Source organism: Branchiostoma belcheri, unplaced genomic scaffold (genome assembly GCF_001625305.1).
Source record: "Branchiostoma belcheri isolate BF01 breed outbred unplaced genomic scaffold, Haploidv18h27 scaffold96, whole genome shotgun sequence".
NCBI lineage: Eukaryota > Metazoa > Chordata > Leptocardii > Amphioxiformes > Branchiostomatidae > Branchiostoma > Branchiostoma belcheri.
Window position 1 is genome coordinate 1,118 of NW_017804642.1, and position 17,990 is coordinate 19,107.

The window sequence follows — 17,990 nt, forward strand, 5'->3', positions numbered from 1 at the left end:
TGATTATAGGGAACAATATAGAGCGAATGAATATATATAAATACATAAGAAGTTGAATCGGCCATTGTAAGATAATAACATAATCATTATCCATCTTTTGTTTCAAACTTCTTTAAAAAATCTTTATCTATGTTATACCATGTGGATATAATCATTATATTGTATGATATGTAGGGGTGCCGTAGTTGTGTACCCCCAGATCGTCCTTTTGAATATGACGTCAATAGCGCTGAATGTTGATTTCAGTATACTTTCACCAAGTGCCAAATTAATGTTCCTTGTTATCACATTACCTACTGCCATGTTCCCACGGGGTTTTGTAATATGAAAAGAATCTATACAAAGGATACTCAAGCGTGTATACGACATTTACGTACTACTATGTTATACCATTGATTATATTTGATTTAATGTTTTATCCTTAAGTATGTCAGATTTTTCTGATAGACAGTGCGGAAGTTTAGGGAGTTTCAAATGCGTCTAGGCCTTTAATGACAGAAATTAAGTCTACATAAAAGTCAGTTGGAAATCATGCTGATTTTTGTCCTTTATCAAACAAAGGAAATAAGTTTAAAAATAATTACACACGAGGATCCTAATGTTCATGTCTCACATGGCCTTATTTGTTTACCTACTGCAAGCATGTTTCAATTGCTGTGATTAAAGTATTCCTGATACTATCATTATCTTGCTAGTAATCAAGCTAATTATAAACAAGAAGTCAGGGAAAGCATCTACACTTTTCAAAGCCCCCATGCTATAAGGTTTGGGAGAATAGGTTAATGAGTGAGTGAGTGAGTGAGTGAGTGAGTGAGTGAGTGAGTGAGTGAGTGAGTGAGTAACCAAGATACGTTTTAGTTAAATACTTACAATAATGCTACTGAGTTTTCAAAAATCGTTGTCTGTGTTAGCAGCCAAAGCAGCAAAGAGTGACAAATGGAGTAGCGCTTTTTTTGTTGTTGTTTGCAGCCAAAAAATACCCAGGGTCATTTATGTTCACCTGTAGAAATAACTCTCTTATTTCTAATGAATCACACTGTCGCCTCTTTAAGATGACATGTTTTATTGTAAATAAAAAACTTGCGCTTTTCTGGCAAGGCTTGGAAAACAACAATGTTACAGCACTATGGTAAGCTGTTGGAAGTTTGCACATTTAACACACACTGTAGGAAGATCAGATTTTACATTGAAGAAAAATAACTTCTTAACAACAATCTCTTATCCACGACTGGTACATTTAATATGCTGGTATCTTTATCTAAATCAACACCGATGGTCTAGGAAAAAGAAAACCTAGGGCGAATAGGGGTGTCAAGTAGGGATGTGACGCACCATCGTTCACATGCCTTATGAGCGCAAATGTCATAAAAGCGACAAATTGGTAAACACACATTTTCTACGTAACACTTATGTTGAAAAAACTACCACGCAAATATTCTAAAAGCCCTTATCAAACAGTTCTCACTATAATGAGACAATAATGACATGAATTATTTTCTGTCATAGATTGTGATATATTATTATAAAAAAAAGAAGTCCTGTGGCGACTTTCAATTGTTGAGTTGCACATACAGTACCATTCATTTGTGGTATTTCTCGTGCAAAGAATTACACCGCTGCGAAACGCAACGAATGCGGACGTAAATATGCCAACGCAGGGCAAAAAGAAAATCCATGGGTCTATGACCTAATTAAGACATGAAATTATTGGAAAATATTTTGTCAAAACATTCCAGCAGGACAAGGGTTAATTAAGATAACAAGAATTGCTAGATTATTATTATTTCTGTTCCACATTTTAGTGGTGTATTTTTGACAAATATTTATATTCAATGACATGGGTAAATGATGATAAATTACCTGAATATTTTTTCAAGAATAAAGAAAAAAAAACGACATGGAGGTATTACAACCATCCTAACAGAGATATTATAAACTCTCCTACTTTTAACTCACCGCTGAGCAAGTCACGTGTGTTACGTGTATTGCGTTACGTCACAGAAGGTTGGGTTGCTCTATTCTTGACAAAGAATGGAGTTAAACAGTCCACGGTTTTTTACTCGTATTTGTCATCTTCAGTAGCAGGTCCGTCAATGCCTTGGTCCTTTCCTGTCATGTCTGTCATGCCCATGGCCACCATGCTGTCCCTAACGACCATCTTCCTGCGGCGTTTGGGACTGGTCAGCAGACAGACCGCTCCCACTATCAGGGTAGTGACCACAACAGCACAGCCGACACAGAGCAGGGTAAGGTACAGGGGGTTGTTGTACCACATCTGGTCGGGAGTAGTAGTAGCTAATGGGAACAAAGGCAAATGAGAGATTACTAAAGGCTATGTATTGACTATAAAATAGCTTAGAAACAAAAAACGTCTTGAGCAGTCGGCAATCTTTTTTTCTTGTGAAATTACGGTATTACAAACAAATCAGTGAGAGATACGGTGTATTCGGCTTCTGGGGCTAAAGTATGTTTCAGATTCCACTGTTGAAATTTTGACCAATACCCAGCACATCAAGTGAAGGAGATTCTTAAAATTGACAACATGTCTTCTTAAACTTTGCTGATATATAGTAACAGGAAAATAAGCATCTAATGAAATACCTGTCTATTTGTAGGAAAAGTCAGTGACATTTGATTTGTTCCTTAGGTAACAATCAAATCATACATAGTGCCCATTATTCAGGTGTTTTTTTGTAAATGGGGTGATAGCTATAAATAAAGTGCTAGTGTACAGTGAAAGATAATAATATATAGCTCCACAAAAACGCCAATGCCAACGAACGGTAGAACGAATATGACAGACTTCAAATCTATTTAAGTTAGGTTAAAATCAAAATTTAAGTTACTTCAAATCCATTTAAGGTGTATATACCTTGTGAAGAGACTTGCAAAGACGATGGGATGACAACAATCACCCCGTTGGTTCCACTGAGAGTGTTGTTGGACAGGCCGTTCAAGATGGCGTCCCTCAGATCTGATGAAGACAACTCGGCATCCTCAAGGACGTATAGCTCAAAGTCAACGATGACACTTCCTTCGCGGAAAGTCACGACCTTACAGCCTCTGTACTTGTTTTGAAGGCCACTGTTTTCATACACCGCATTGATCTGTGGAGAACAAAACTGTATTTGTAGCTAATGATCATTTAAATCTAAATTTGATGTTTCGAACGTAGTTTTATGCCTTGTTAACCACATGTTTCGATTAAAATTTGAACCAGAAAAATCACACTCACCACTTCCTCAATCAATACGGCCAGGTCAAGAAACTCGTCCGAACCAGGGGTTCCCAAACCGCCTTCAGTAAACACGGCTTCGTTGCCGTTTATCGTCATCAGGGTGATCATGGCTTCATACACGGTCAATTCTAGGAAAGAAAGTAATTCATCCTTATAAGATCATAATGTACAAACACCATCATCAATGGTTAGACATAATTGGTAGTAAAGTAGCTCTTGTTTAAACCTCGAATGGATAAATATTTTTGTGCATTTTCTGACCAGTCTCACGAATCAATAAATACCTAAGTCATTTTCTAAGGCATATTATAATTTCCATTTAACGTCGGCTTTCATATAATAAAAAATTGATAACTCTTGTACCTTTACACATTGTTCCGCCCTCAGCTAGGTAATAGCCTTCGATACACTGGCAAACGTAGTTTCCATCGATCTCAACGCACTCCTGAGCATCCTTGCCAGGGCAGCCAGATTTTCGGCAGTCTGTAGTTTTTGAAAAAAAAAATAGTATTGTGAGGAATAAATGTAGTTGATTTGGTTTATCAAGGTAAAACAGCACAATGCGTGGGTCACAGAACGAACACTAAGCACATTTCAAAGCAACGCCTTGAAAAGTTGACACATACATTGCGTTGCGGTGGGGAAGTGTCCTGATTAGGCATTAAGTGGCATTTGCTGTACTATATTGTTGTATAAACTATATTGTTGTATTAAATGTACAAACCGGCATGCTTACAAATATTTCAATTCCTCACACTTAAACTCAAACGTATTGCTGCTGTGACAAAAATCTGATGGACCTAATAATAGAAACTATCGCAACTTGTGATGTGGTACCTTCTTGTGGTGCTACGGCCGACGCAGGTATCACTAGAATAAAAAAAAATACATTAAGTTACTTATGGAAAACAATCGCGTCTGAAAAACGTAGCAGCAGGGTGGTTAAGAATAACAATGTTGAAGGCTGGTGTGATTGTTAATAAAAAGTTACAAACAGCCGTATCTCCATGTTTCACGTACTGCTTAAATAAAGACATCTTTGGGTTAAGATTTAATTACATTTTTCATAAATCATATGGACTTTTTGTCAAGCTAAGGCATTAGTATTATTTCAAAGGCACAAATATAATTATATTTAATCGTAATCCAAGCACTAAACATATGTTCAACCACAGCCGTGAAGAAACAGATGGGGAGATGGGGAATGTTTCATGAATTGTGTAATGTTTTGTTTTGCTATGTAGATAGATTAGGCTTTTTCATAGACAAATAGTATTCCGTCTTTCTGATAAAGGCAAATTCTATAAAGTAAGACATTGGATATAAGTAAGCCTTGTGGCTGCAGAAGACAATGTTAAATGCACCATAAGACAATGATTTCTTCCTAAAGAGTATACCAAGAATGACTGGGTGCATCACTCACAGAGCCCTTGCTGTTCTACAACATGTTAAAACATTATACAGGAATTCACCATCACTCCAGATTTCCAAGCAACATGGTCAGTTAATAGTACAGCTAATTAAAAAAAAAACTGTTAAATCTGAATTGAGACCAGGCTTTGACATCTCGTTAACTCACATTATTTTTCGCTGAGTATTTATTTCAAAATAAGTTATCAGCCATATCCAAACCTCAATACGACGTTCATATATTCAAGATGACTTAGGGTCCCGATATAAACATGAACATGAAAAACACATTTAAATTCTAACTACAGAAAAAAATGTATTTCTGTTCCCTATTCCGACATATTGTTTTTTTCGTAAGAGGCATACAGCTTTCGATTTGTAATTACCACATGTGATTCCATCTGGTTGCAAAACTAAATCAGCTGGGCAGCTGCAGGTGTAACTTCCCTCCGTGTTACTGCAGATGTGAGTACACACCAAGGTTGTTTCACACTCGTTGATATCTGAAAAATATAAATAAATCCCTTTAATCCATAGATACGTTTAAAAGCAACAAACAGTTACCATGACACGCACTGTTGAAAAGTGAGTATATATCATATGTTTGATCAAGAAAATGCTAGTTAAAAAAGTACTTGATGCTACAATTATGACACCTATATCTGCAGATCTTTAGTATGCTGATTTTTTAAGACCATTGCCCTGCTTTCCATGTAAATGTGATGTTTTAATCTGTTCTGTGTATCTATCTGTCTGTCTACTTGGGTCTACATATTTGCGGTCAGCATAACGTTTTTGGTTTAACTTATTTTGTAGGTTGGTGCGTAGGTCATGGAAATACAAAGGCCAACGTCTCTTAGCGGGGGTTGTTGCTACTGCAGTAGAATTTCCTGGTTTTGAATCTTTTATCTTGGGACTGCTTTGGTTCTGATCGTGTCTTGATGTTTGACAGCTTGCCATGTCAGAGATAGTAATGATGGTCTGGTCCAACAGGACTGTAGAGGGGCCCGTGGTAAAATCGTTTAACGAGAATAAGCCAAAAAAAGAACGATGGATTTATAGTGTGTAGGTTTGCAAAAATGTACACAATAGGATACAGATTAATGCACATAAAGTTGATTTGCATAATTGAAATCATCATCTGAAAAAAAGTTTGAGTAACTGCACATTGCTACTTTGAATTCTGAAGATTCTAATATTTGTTTTGGACATGCCATTGTGACTTTGCCATTGTGACTTTGTTGAATAGAATAATTACATGCAGCCCTTATATCATGTTTGAGCACATTTTTAATCATCCTGAACAATTGATACTGGTAGTGACCACTATAAGTTTGTGTAGTAATAACTACCAACAACAAGCAAAATGAAGGGCTACTTTGAAGCACATCTTTATTGATGGGTCATTTATATTCACCTTGACATGTCTTCCTGTCATTCTTGAGCTCGAACCCTTCAGGACAGCTGCAGGTATAGCTGCCGAGTGTGTTCTCACATTCATATTCACAGCCATGGTTGGTCACCAAACATTCATCAATGTCTAAAAATACAGAAAGCAGAATCAACTCCGACATAGCTGCCAGGAGTATACGTGTTTACAGTGACTGTAGTTAGCCTCTTTATATTCACGGTAGAAAAGTTTATGGTTTGAGAAAAATTGACGTTTTCACGGAACTATATGATCACGGTTGTGACAGATGGAGGAATTAGTTGTTGACTGTAATGATAAGTTCACAGTACAGAGGTGACAGTGAAAACAGTGAACATAACAGATCTGTGAAAAATCAGGAATTACGTTAAAACCAAGCTCCATCATCCATGTTTGTTAATTGGAATCCCACTTTCTTTATTATTTAATTTTACAGACAGGGAAAAGTAAGTTGACATTGACAGATTTGTCAACACAACACCTTTTTTTTGTTTGATAGGGATGCATAAAACACGTTTAGATTGAAAACGATAACGTATATCTCCTACCTCTTTCACAGAGAGCTCCAAGCCATCCCAATGGGCAAGAACACGAAAACTGGTTGATTTCATCATGACAAGTGCCTCCATTTTCGCACGGAGTGTTGGCACATTCATCCAGTTCTGAAACAAAAGGCATTTTTGTTGCCAGTGACATGCATGTTTGTCTCAAAATATCCCTACAAATAATTTGAACATTACAATGTTATGTATTTCATGAAATGTGATACTTTGTTCTAAATGAACAAACAACAAATGCTGTATGAAGAGCTTACAAGAATATTAGATATTATACCTGATAATTCTCACACACTTAACCTGATACCAATGAAAAGAAAAAGAGATGCCTGTACAATAACTATTTTAGAAGAAAATATTCCTTTAGATTTATAGGTGTTTTAACTTTAAAAATGATCATAAAAACGTACCGATGCATTGCTTGTTGTCAGGTCCGAGGCGATATCCCGCTGGACAGTCACAAGTATAGCTGCCGGCATTGTTACTGCACAGATGAGAACACTCGGACAGCCCATATGCACACTCGTCAATATCTGAAGGTGTGAGAATACAATTGATGTACATGTAACAGAGTCAAGAAAGACGTATACATCTGGATAATAGAAAGACACAAAGTGCAAAATTCGTTCTTGATGAGAATATAATCTAATGTCTAAAAACTATATTATTAAAAGAAATCACAATGATACATGACACTGAAATTCAAAAGCAACAACTGAAATCTGATCAAACAAAGGTAATTTGTGTTCGATAAAAAGATTTAACTTTAAGTATGTAACTACCAACACAGATGAACTACTTACAAGACAATAAAGGTAATTCTATTAGCTTGTTTAATAGGTCCATTTACCAATGCACTGGTCATTGACTAGAATGAAACCTGCTGAACAGGTACAGCGATAGGAGCCTGGGGTGTTCTCACAAACATAGGTGCAGTCATTGGTGGTGGCAGAGACGCATTCATCCACATCTGTGTAAAGAAGGAATCGTATTATCAGTTATTATCATTACACTACTGGATAGTATGATGGTAACAAACTTCATGTATTTTGGGTGTTTTCCCGATGATTTCCCTCAAAAATATTACACTGCGCATGCAATATTGTACTTACATACTGTTTATTTCAATAATACTTCGACAGTTTTAATTTTCGACAAGTGACATTTAAAAATACAGTTGAGAATACAATTCTACAAATGGAAATTGCTATTTTTATTTCACTCCATACTTAAGTATGGAGGGAAATACTGTTTTTACTGATGATTCTCCTCCTCCTTCTTCTTCTCCTCCTGCCATTTCTTTAAATTGATTCAATTCCTTCATTTTTGGGCCAAACGACCTGGAATTTCGTATAAAGGTAGAGTGGGTAAATACCCCTAGGCGTTTTTTATTTTTTTTGATACAAGCTTTTACAATCGTTTTATTTGCGTTTTTAGCTGTTCCCATAGGAAAGTACTGTGGGGCGTACGCGCGTGACGTAATAAGAAAGGAATTCGGGGGCGGGCCCAAATATGGGCATGCAAGCATGAACCTGACGCAGCCTAATCTTTTCTTCTTGCTGATTGGCTGTTGGATTTGATTGGATTAACTCAATTAACACCTGTTCAAAGCCATTCCATTTTGACAGTATGAACTCAAGTGTTTTGGTAGGTACAGCACAGGCCATGAAATACGCATCAATTTTCGAGGGACGTTCTGCGGGAGAGTGCAGGACGCTGTGCGGGACTTCCCTCGGGAGAGTGCGGGACGTCCTCCGGGAGAGTGCGATACGTTCTGCGGGAGAGTGCGGTACGTCCAGCGGGAGAGTGCGGGACGTTCTGCGGGAGCCAGACATTTTGCTCTTCTCTGTTGGAACAACGCAAGTTGGAGGTCAATGACCTGCGCCCGGCGTGTAAACATGATTGGACAGGGAGCGGCTGTAATATCAAAGGAGCCGGCGGCTTCTGCTAGCCGGGTTGATAGTTAAGTAACATCAAGGTGGTTCAAAAGCAAACCTGATAAAGAAGGAAACCCCGTAGTTAATAGTTGAAAGTCTTGGTGGCTTGAGGCGATCGATACCGCCATGCTGTTTACTTTATATGACATACAATGCAGTGAGTGATGTGTATCGCAACGAGTTAGCTCGGTTGGTAACGCGCCAGACGGCAATCCCAGAAATTGTGAGTTCGAACCCCAGTGCATCGGATATTAACATTTTAAACAATTTTATCATTTTTAACAATTTTATCAGTTTTAACAATTTTATCAGTTTTAACAATTTTAACAATCCTGCATTTTAACAATTTCAACATTTTTTTTTGATTTTCGTTGTTTTGCTTTTAACATTCAAAAACTGATTGTTCTTACTCAAGAATGTCAATAACTTAGAATGTTAGTCTTTTGTATTTTTCCAACATACAAACCAAAATCACTTTGATGTTGTCACAAAAGTATGGAGCTGACAAGAGAGAATGAGTACGGTACTCTGCCAGTGTGAAGAATCTACAGAGGTATTACCAGTCACTAGTAGCAAGAGATAGACCACATTGAATGATGACGATGAGGACGAATCATATGGAGTACTATCATAGCTTAGTACAGAAATTCTACTGCTTTACTTTACTTTACTTTCTTTCACTCTGTACATGCAATTAGCTCACTGGCATGATTTTAAAAATAAAGGTTATGATAATCATATTATATGTATAGCTTATTCAATGTATGGCTTCATAGTTTATATGATTGTTAATAAGGCCATGTTGATTTGATTGTATGGATGGCATCTGTGCGCGCATCGGTTTTCGTTAATTTAAAACTAAGTTTACGACATTCATACAAAACATCTGGAAACTAAGCAAACATACTCTGTAAATTGATTACTGTAATTCCCGATTTTTTTTTTCACTGTACCGCAACGTAACGCAAGCAGGAGGTCAATGTTCACGGTTTTCACTGTCACCTCTGTACCGTGAACTTATCTTTACAGTTAGGAAATAATTCCTGGACTTTCTTTTTCCTGCAACTGTCACCACCGTGAATATATAGTTTCGTGAACATGTCCATGTTTCTCAGACCGTGAAAATTTTGCTACCGTTAGTAGTAGTTGCAATTTCGTCATTAGTAGTATTTAGATACCTGCAATATGTAACTTTGAAATTGAGATAAGTGTAAAGTAAAGCTGTCGAGATTTAAAGTGCTTGTCGTTGTATCTTTGTAAAAAAAAAGGGAGATAATGGCCAAGTGCCATTTTTGTAAATATCTGTCGAGATTCAAAAAGCTTGTCCTTGTATGATTGCAGTATGATTTATTCAGAATCTTCTATTTTTGTATGGGGAGGGAGATGGAGTGAAATATTACATTTGCTCCGAAGCAAATGTTGGCCTTTCTAGTTGATTTTGCATTATATGATGCCACTAACCTTGACATGTAATGCCGTTTCCAGTAAATCCCTCCGGGCAGTCTCCACACTCAAAGCCGCCGGCGACGTTGATACAGAGAACCCCGGGGAAACATGGCTGCAGGCCGCACTTGTCATCTATGTCGATGTGACAGAACTCGCCAACATGGTCGTCATCACAGGTGCAGTTGAAACCATTGATCAGGTCAATACACGTGCCGTTGTGACAGGGGTTTGACTGACACTCGTCAATCTCCTGTTCACACCATCGGCCCGTGTATCCGGGACATTCACAGACATAGTGACCCTGGCCGCGAGGCATGTTGGGATCTGGTACACACATGCCGCCATTCTGACAAGGACAGGCCATGGTGATGAATGTAAAGTTTTGTGTGTCAAAAGCCCCACATTCATCACTGGCTTTAATAGTCTCAACAAAATTTCCTGTTGGGTGTTCTGTCTTCCACTGAAGCTGATCACCCTTCACCGTGATACCATGCCTGTTAGCAGAAGTAATGGAGATCGAAACCGGCCTACCTTCTGGATCATTGGTAACAACTGTAACATTTAAATGTTCTCCGTATACTCTAGTGATGTCAGTTGGTGACACAATGACTGGTGGCAGGTTAACTGTAAGGGAACGTAGAAATATTGTTTACTATCAGCTTCAATATGAAATAGTCGAAAATAAAATAAAATCATAAAGCTTTATTATAAAGGTCGTACCAGGTCTTTCACTGAATGTCTGGTTGGAGAGATGTGGCAGGCACTGCTGGCACCAGTTGTTGGGATTCGGATCTCCATGTCCAAAACAGAAACCTCTTATTTTGCAGGTATTTAGCTGAAAAGTAAATTTCAGACATCATTTTGCGTGTAAATTCCAAACTTGACGCTATTTTACCCAGTATACAATATTATATATTATACACAATATTATGTATATTAATTGTCAGGTATTGACGATATATGGTTATTAATACGTAGAATGCAAGAACGTTATTGAACGTATATACTTACTTTCCAGAAACACTGCGGTCCCGACGTACAGTTTTGGCACAAAGAGTCGTAGATTGTAAAAAGAAGGTCGTCACTAAAGTTTTCTCCATCATTACTGACAGAGAGGCGGTATCCATAGATGCTAGTTCCCTCCATCTCATCTGGTGTGCCCTGAAGCACTGGCGATTGAGGCAGTTGACAAGAAACTTCTTTAAAACTGCGGATTGTTGCGTTTGTCAACTGGTCGCTTCCTGTAATGATGGTCTGGATCCCATTTTCTATCTGCAATTAAGAATAATATCAGATCTTCAGATGTATTGTAATCATTGCAAGAAAAAAAAGAATATTATGCTGAAAATATTTAGCTCCACTGTTTTGCAATATACTTTTAAATACCTTGACATCCCTGCCCCTGCACGTGAGATTCCCAGTCTCCACCAGCCCGTCTGCGATGACTGACGTCTTCCTACACGGCCGTCTGCGGATGTCGCACAGGCCGTGGTTAGGGATGAATCGGACCGCCGGTTGGCTGCCTTTTACCAGGGAACAGTCGGCTGATGTGTACGGCTCAAAACACGCACAGGTCCCGTTCACACAGTCACCCTGCTGACTGCAGTCTGCCGGACACAGGTTGTCTCGTACGGCCATGGGAGGAACTAGGACTCCATCATCGTCAACTTCATACAGACTAACGTTCTGATAGGCGACGTCTGTACAGGCTGCTTTTACGGTGTCCACGTGAGCTGCTGCTATGCCTAAATCTTCAGTAAACTGAAATGTAGAGACCACACTAGAAGTTGACATTTGCAAAGCAAATGCATTATGTTCTAGCCGAACAATATTTATTGCTACTCAAACACATTAATAATATATACTTTAGTAGTCTATGGTTAGCGGTCCTCTAACTCTATCCTGCTTCTAAATGTAAACCAATACCACTAGGTGTTCACTGCAGTACCAGTTACCGTGACGACAGACATCTGGTCAAAATGATTGAACGTAGTTTAAAGAAGAAGAAGAGGAAGGAACTCAGAAAAGAAATATATGCAAGGGTAAAGACTAATGATGGTATTTTCATAAATTCTGACTGCAAAAACATTTTTACGTTCGCCGCGTGTTATGGTACAAGGCAATTCGTTTTGCGGATTTGAAAAAGCACGATGTGGATAAGACAATCATTTAGTATATCACTGGTATTGCACGCATCAAATCATCAAAAAATCTTCTCCATGGCGTAAATAAAACTACACCCACCTTGATATCCTCGACACATGCTCGGACAGGTGCAAAGATATCCACTCCCAGGTTGGCACATACTGCAGACATAGATGAGTTCATGATGGCCTCTCTACAGTGTTTTGTCGCACCTTCCTCGGTGATCTGGAGGGTAGGAGTTGGCCACTGAGCGACTGGAGGAGGGGACTGGTTGTCTCCGTAGTCAAAGACGTAGTCTTCACTCTCATCAATGTCATCTGAGTAAAATGTGTTATCCTGGATGGATCTTCTTGAACGACGTGCTGTACCTCCAAATTTTTCAGCATTTCTTGATGACTTTTGTACTGTGGTCCTGGTATTTATACCCCGTGCAGTATTTCGGGCTGCATTTTCGCTGTACCCGCAATGGATACTGCTACCGTCCTTACACGTGCAGGACTCCACCGGTTCAGGGGCGTTTGGATCTTCATCCGGACAGTCGACGTCGAATAAGCTTGTTCCCTGGGGGATTCTAAAACAAAAAAGACATACTTAGGTAGCCTTGTTTCTGTATAATTAAAAAAAAATTATTTTATCATTTTGATCATAAATCATTTATACTTTCCAATATCAAATACCATACAATATTTAAACAAAATCGTTTGTACAATGCGCCTGAAATACAGCAAGCTTTGCAACCCTAACAAAATGCTGCCAATACGCAATCTTATTTCACGTAACGCACATATCGCTAATTTTTCCCTTGATTAGATTTCAAGAAAAGGCAGAAGACATAAAAGATGACAATCTATTTTTGTACATTTTTTTTATCAAAGGAAAGGTAAGGCACAGAATCGAAAGGCTTTGGAGTATTGACATTTGTCGATACTCGCCATGAGTTCAATGTCCCTAATATTAAACATACGAAAGGATACCTTAATATACTATTCTCAATTATCTGTTCAGAGATAAACTAATCTAGCTACACCTATATAAATTGACCCAAAATATTTTGTTTCACCTACAGCTGTTGCCAAACTCGTCCGTGTTAGTTGTAAGAGATCCGCTAGACATATTATAATCATTCCCTCCGTTTCCATCCCAAGTTCCACATAACCCTACGGTATGTCCTCGATCTCCTGTAGGTACATACGCGTGGACATCAATACCCCATTTGTTTATCGCTGCTACTACTGTGCTGGCAGATGGCATGTGGATCTGCAAGAAAAAGTAACAATGCAAATTACAATTACTATAGTTAAACGTCATTTATTCATCACTCATGATCATAAGCTTTTGAATAAGCTAATTTATATCATTATCGTAACTAAAAATTAAAAGATATCTGGACTGCACTGAATAAAAAACAATGTATAGCCAGGTTTGAGTGGAGAATTTGACAAGGTGTTACATATCTTATAAACATTTAAAAAATAGAACTAAAACGGTTATGGACGATGATATTCCACAGAATACATTTCTGTCATTGAAATACACATTACGTCACAGAATACTAGAAACCATATTGGTTTAACAAACGTGTGATATTTGGTATCGGAGAGAACTGTATCTCTAACTATTTGCCTTCGGAATGTTCAGTTTGCAATTGTGCTAACATATTTCTGGTATTTCTTCCTGATATGGTAAAGCTCCGACTCGCCAGTGTTAGAGTTCATAGTTGACACGAGATCTGGCAAACTTCTGACACAGTTCCTCGCACCTTTCAGCAAGAGTGGTAAGGCCCAGGTGTGCTGTATTCTCAAGGCTAGTCGCGGCCCATGATGATTAGGCAGGCTCTCCTCGGAATCATTTCATAATAGATGGCTATGTCATTGATAAGTCAACAAAGTTTCAAGATCAAATGAAATACAAGTGATTTTAGCGCGATTTTCACGTACCGAGAATCTCTTATTTGAAGGATCCCTGTATACTGTTACTGCAGGAGAAAGAGGGCCCCCATCAGGTGTCTTTTCTGTAATCTTGGGGTAGGCTGATTGATGGTTACCCCAACCCACGTGGCAAAGGTCGACTATTACGACGTCATTCCCCTCACGGACAGCGACTGCACAGTGACAGGTAGCTCCTTTATTGCCACAGGACCAGGTACGCACTTGAACCTGGACAGAAGCCATTTTTTAAAGTCTAGTTAAGGTGTTCATCCATATTAAACGTGTAACACCCATTACACAAACATACTAACCTTTGCTATGATAGTTGGCGGTTGGGCATAAAGGCTAAGGTAAAACTGGGGTGAAGGTTAGGCATCCAGGTAATAAGAAATAGCTACTCAAGCAACTGGACATTATTTTCCAAAATCATATTTAGTTGCTTGAGAACCTTTTTTGGCGTATTTCTGTGATATATGCAACAATTTTCTATTATTAGATTAGTAGATTACTTTTCATGTGGTCATGATAATGGTTTGATTTTGATTTGATTTATCGAGGTTGTAACAGCACAATACACTCGGAACACAGCCTAGGCAGCTGTTGCTGGTGTTGTGTCCCACACATAGAAACGGATACAGGACAGAAAATACTCATGTTAACAAAAAATGCAGTTTTGGACACTTTCTGGCAAAATATCTTCTTGTACCACCACCACCCCCCCGCCCCCAAATCGTGATAGGACTGGCAATTTTGTATATTGTACATATGGTATATCTATATATAACATAAAATATGTGTTACATTTTTGTTGTTGTTAGAATGGTCATTCTCGAGTGGGAGCCGGCAAAACAAATACTACTTGTGTAAGTGGATAGTTTAAAAATAACAATCTGGTTGGATCATTACGTTTTGTAACGTTATCATGACATCATTTAACGTTTTGGTGCCAAAACCAGCAAACTAGGCTATTCCTGTAAAACTAAAATATCAGATTTCCCATTGTAACACTATTGACGCCAGGAAAAGACGCCATGTAATGTCAGTTTTCTGTTTTTAATGCATATTTCAAGACAAAAATAAATGTTAAGTGCCATTGATAAGACTCGCATAGAAACGTTTCGGTATCAAATATAGGAAGTAAGAAAATAAACCGTTTATACAATCATGCGCTAATAATATGGTTCGCCATTTTAGATTTTGCCCAATGACGACTTGAAATTACTTTAGAAGTAATTTAGGCGTAGAGGGTCGGGTGGTGTAGTCGTTGTTGTGCCGGCACCTACTCGAGAATGACCATTCTAACAACAACAAAAAATGTCATAGAAATGGTTATCATTCCTTACCTCGAAGTTCCTTACGGCGCTGCGAAAGAAGACGAATTCTCCAAGTAAAAGGATTGTGTAATACCTATAAAACACAGATAAGTGTTGTTAAGTACATCGGTTACACCATACACAGGGGTTGCTGACTTTTTGTGCTACTGCTGCTGATATTTTAATCCTTGATAAATCATGCATCTTTATGATATTTGATAGGTAGGTTGTAGTTAAAACAATGAAGGTCAATGTTGATTTTGCCTTAAGTTTAGTAAGGTACTGCAGCGAAGTACATGTGTATGTTCTCTAGTGCGAAAATCTATAGGTTTACTGTTACGGGAGATTTTTTTAAATCCATTCCTGCAACATGAATTTCAACTACATTTGTGACTGGATTTTAGTACTTTAGAGATTAGCGAGATTGAATGCTTATTTCTTACGTATAGAAATCCTCGACCTCATTCGCCGAGGCTGCGCCTAGCTTCTGGTAATGTAAAGATTTCTTTATTCCTAAAATTAGTACGTATACCTAGCTTCAGCGAGGAACGTTTTCTCGGACGTGACGTAAAGTAGAAAATAGGTAGGCACGGCGGTCTGTTGCTACGGCATTCTTTCCCATTGCTAGGGGCGTTCGAAAAAGTATCGGGTTACAAGACGCTATTTTTGACTAAATTTCGTCAAAACAAAATGAAATCATCGCCTTTACATATTTTTAATGATAGCTGTTTATCGCTGATTTAAAAAAAAAAAACAATCTCGCTCCGAAATACCGAAATATGATTTTTTGGGGGGATTTAGACCGCCGGTCAGAGCCAGTCAGTCATGCTTTCAGGCAAATTGGCTACGTATATAACCCAAATCCCCGATTTTTTCATATTTTTCGACGACTAGTTGTAATATCAAAAATCTTGTCTTAAGAATTTTTTTCTTAATTTCTTATTTTAAGTATAGTTTTTGTCCAGATATTGGTGAAAAACGCCATTTTTGGACATTTATTCGCACTCAATTGCTCAAAATTAGAAATAAAAGCCATTGTTTTCGAAAATCCCTTAGACACTATTCTGAACACACACGTTAGTCTTTTTGATCCGCGAATGAGATATGTTGGACTCTTCATGCTTCCAATCTTAAACGAGTTCTGCACGCGTGCCATTCGACATAAATATGGGATTTCAAGGTGGTCAAATTTGGGCCCCAATCTCCCCACCTGTAGTAGAACCCGAACCATGTTCGATCTGACGTAATTCGAACAGAACTGTGTTCGAAATGGGGTCACCCGCGGTCATTTACAGTAAACCTCGGTCTTCAGGCTCCTTTTTACATGTGTGCATGTATCTCCTAACAGAAAAATATCCACCTTTTAACAAATATATACCATTTCCTGGACAACTACATGTTTGCTTTCATTTTTCAGTGAGGCAGTGGGCTGAAACATGAAACGGAGCTACTACCGTTATCGTAGGTGACCTTAAAGATCGCAATACTTGTACTCGCCAGCCTAAATAAACACTGCCCATAGTCATGCCGTATGACATGCGTGCAAATAAAAAACTCGTTTAAGATTGGAAGCATGGAGAGTACAACATATCTCATTAACGGCTCAAAATGACCGTAACGGGTTTGTCCAGAATCGTGTCTTAGGGATTTTCGAAAAAGGACCTTGATTTTGAATTAAGAGCAATTGACTGGGAAATAATGTAAAAAAAAATGCCTTTTTTTACATTCAAGTCGACAAAAACTATACATAAAATCAAAAATTATAAAAATTCCTAAAACACAATTTTTTATCTTATTCCTAGTCCTAAATATGAAAATCAGGGATTTTGGGTAACATAAAGGTGTTTGCCTAAAAACATGACTCGGGCTGTCTCGGACTGGCGCTCCAAATCCCCCAAAAATCGTCTTTCGGAGCGAGATTTTTAAAAATTGTTAATTTAACGTAAACAACTAACACTAAACCTATGTAACGACGACAATTTCGTTTTATTTTGACGGAATTTACCCTTCAATTTGTTTATTTTCAAGTGGTTTACGGGTAGTCCAAAACAGGCCAAACTTGCGTCTTGCAACCCGATACCGTTTTCGAACCCCCCTAGCAATGCGAAAGAATGCCTTATGCTTAGGTCACATTTCCAAACCGGGGCCCGGCCGGGCTGTTTGTATGAACGAAAAATTAACAATTTGTATCAAGAATATACAGAAATAGTGCCCATAATTGTTGTGAAGAACTTTTCTGTGTTTTGTTGTCTTTTCACGGCGGTCTGTCACTACGGCATTCTTTCCCATTGCTATGCGCGTTCGAAAAGGTATCGGGTTACAAGACGCTATTTCGGCCTGTTTTGGACTACCCGTAAAATATTTGAAAATGAACAAAAAATATTTAGGGGTAAATTTCGTCAAATTAAAATGAAATTATCGTCTTAACATCCTTCAAATGTTAGCTTTTTATGTTAAATCACTGATTTTTAAAAATTTCGCTCAGAAAGACGATTATTTTCCGGTTTCCGAGCACAAGTCATGTCACGTTTTTAGGCATATCTCGTTCAAACCTGGCTATGTATATTACCCCAGATCCCCGATTTTT

The 17,990-nt window shown here is 38.2% G+C and overlaps 1 protein-coding gene and 1 long non-coding RNA gene across 2 annotated transcripts; both read right to left on the reverse strand.

Annotated features, from left to right (window-relative positions):
* Positions 1–1,107: 1,107 nt before the first annotated feature.
* On the reverse strand, positions 1,108–12,729 carry LOC109461808 (von Willebrand factor D and EGF domain-containing protein-like). The gene is made up of 15 exons (XM_019758254.1): positions 12,262–12,729; positions 11,404–11,778; positions 11,029–11,289; positions 10,738–10,852; positions 10,033–10,641; positions 7,485–7,604; positions 7,045–7,167; positions 6,626–6,739; positions 6,066–6,188; positions 5,035–5,151; positions 4,076–4,108; positions 3,602–3,721; positions 3,236–3,366; positions 2,873–3,107; positions 1,108–2,295 (listed from the first exon to the last, which is right to left on the reverse strand). The coding sequence occupies exons 1-15, from the start codon at positions 12,343–12,345 to the stop codon at positions 2,057–2,059; spliced, it is 2,799 nt and encodes a 932-aa protein (XP_019613813.1). The 5' UTR covers positions 12,346–12,729; the 3' UTR covers positions 1,108–2,056.
* Positions 12,730–13,228: 499 nt separating this feature from the next.
* On the reverse strand, positions 13,229–15,497 carry LOC109461811. Its single transcript, XR_002139713.1, has 3 exons — positions 15,434–15,497; positions 14,100–14,318; positions 13,229–13,419 (listed from the first exon to the last, which is right to left on the reverse strand). It is a non-coding gene; the product is annotated as an uncharacterized LOC109461811 (long non-coding RNA).
* Between the last annotated feature and the right edge of the window lie 2,493 nt (positions 15,498–17,990).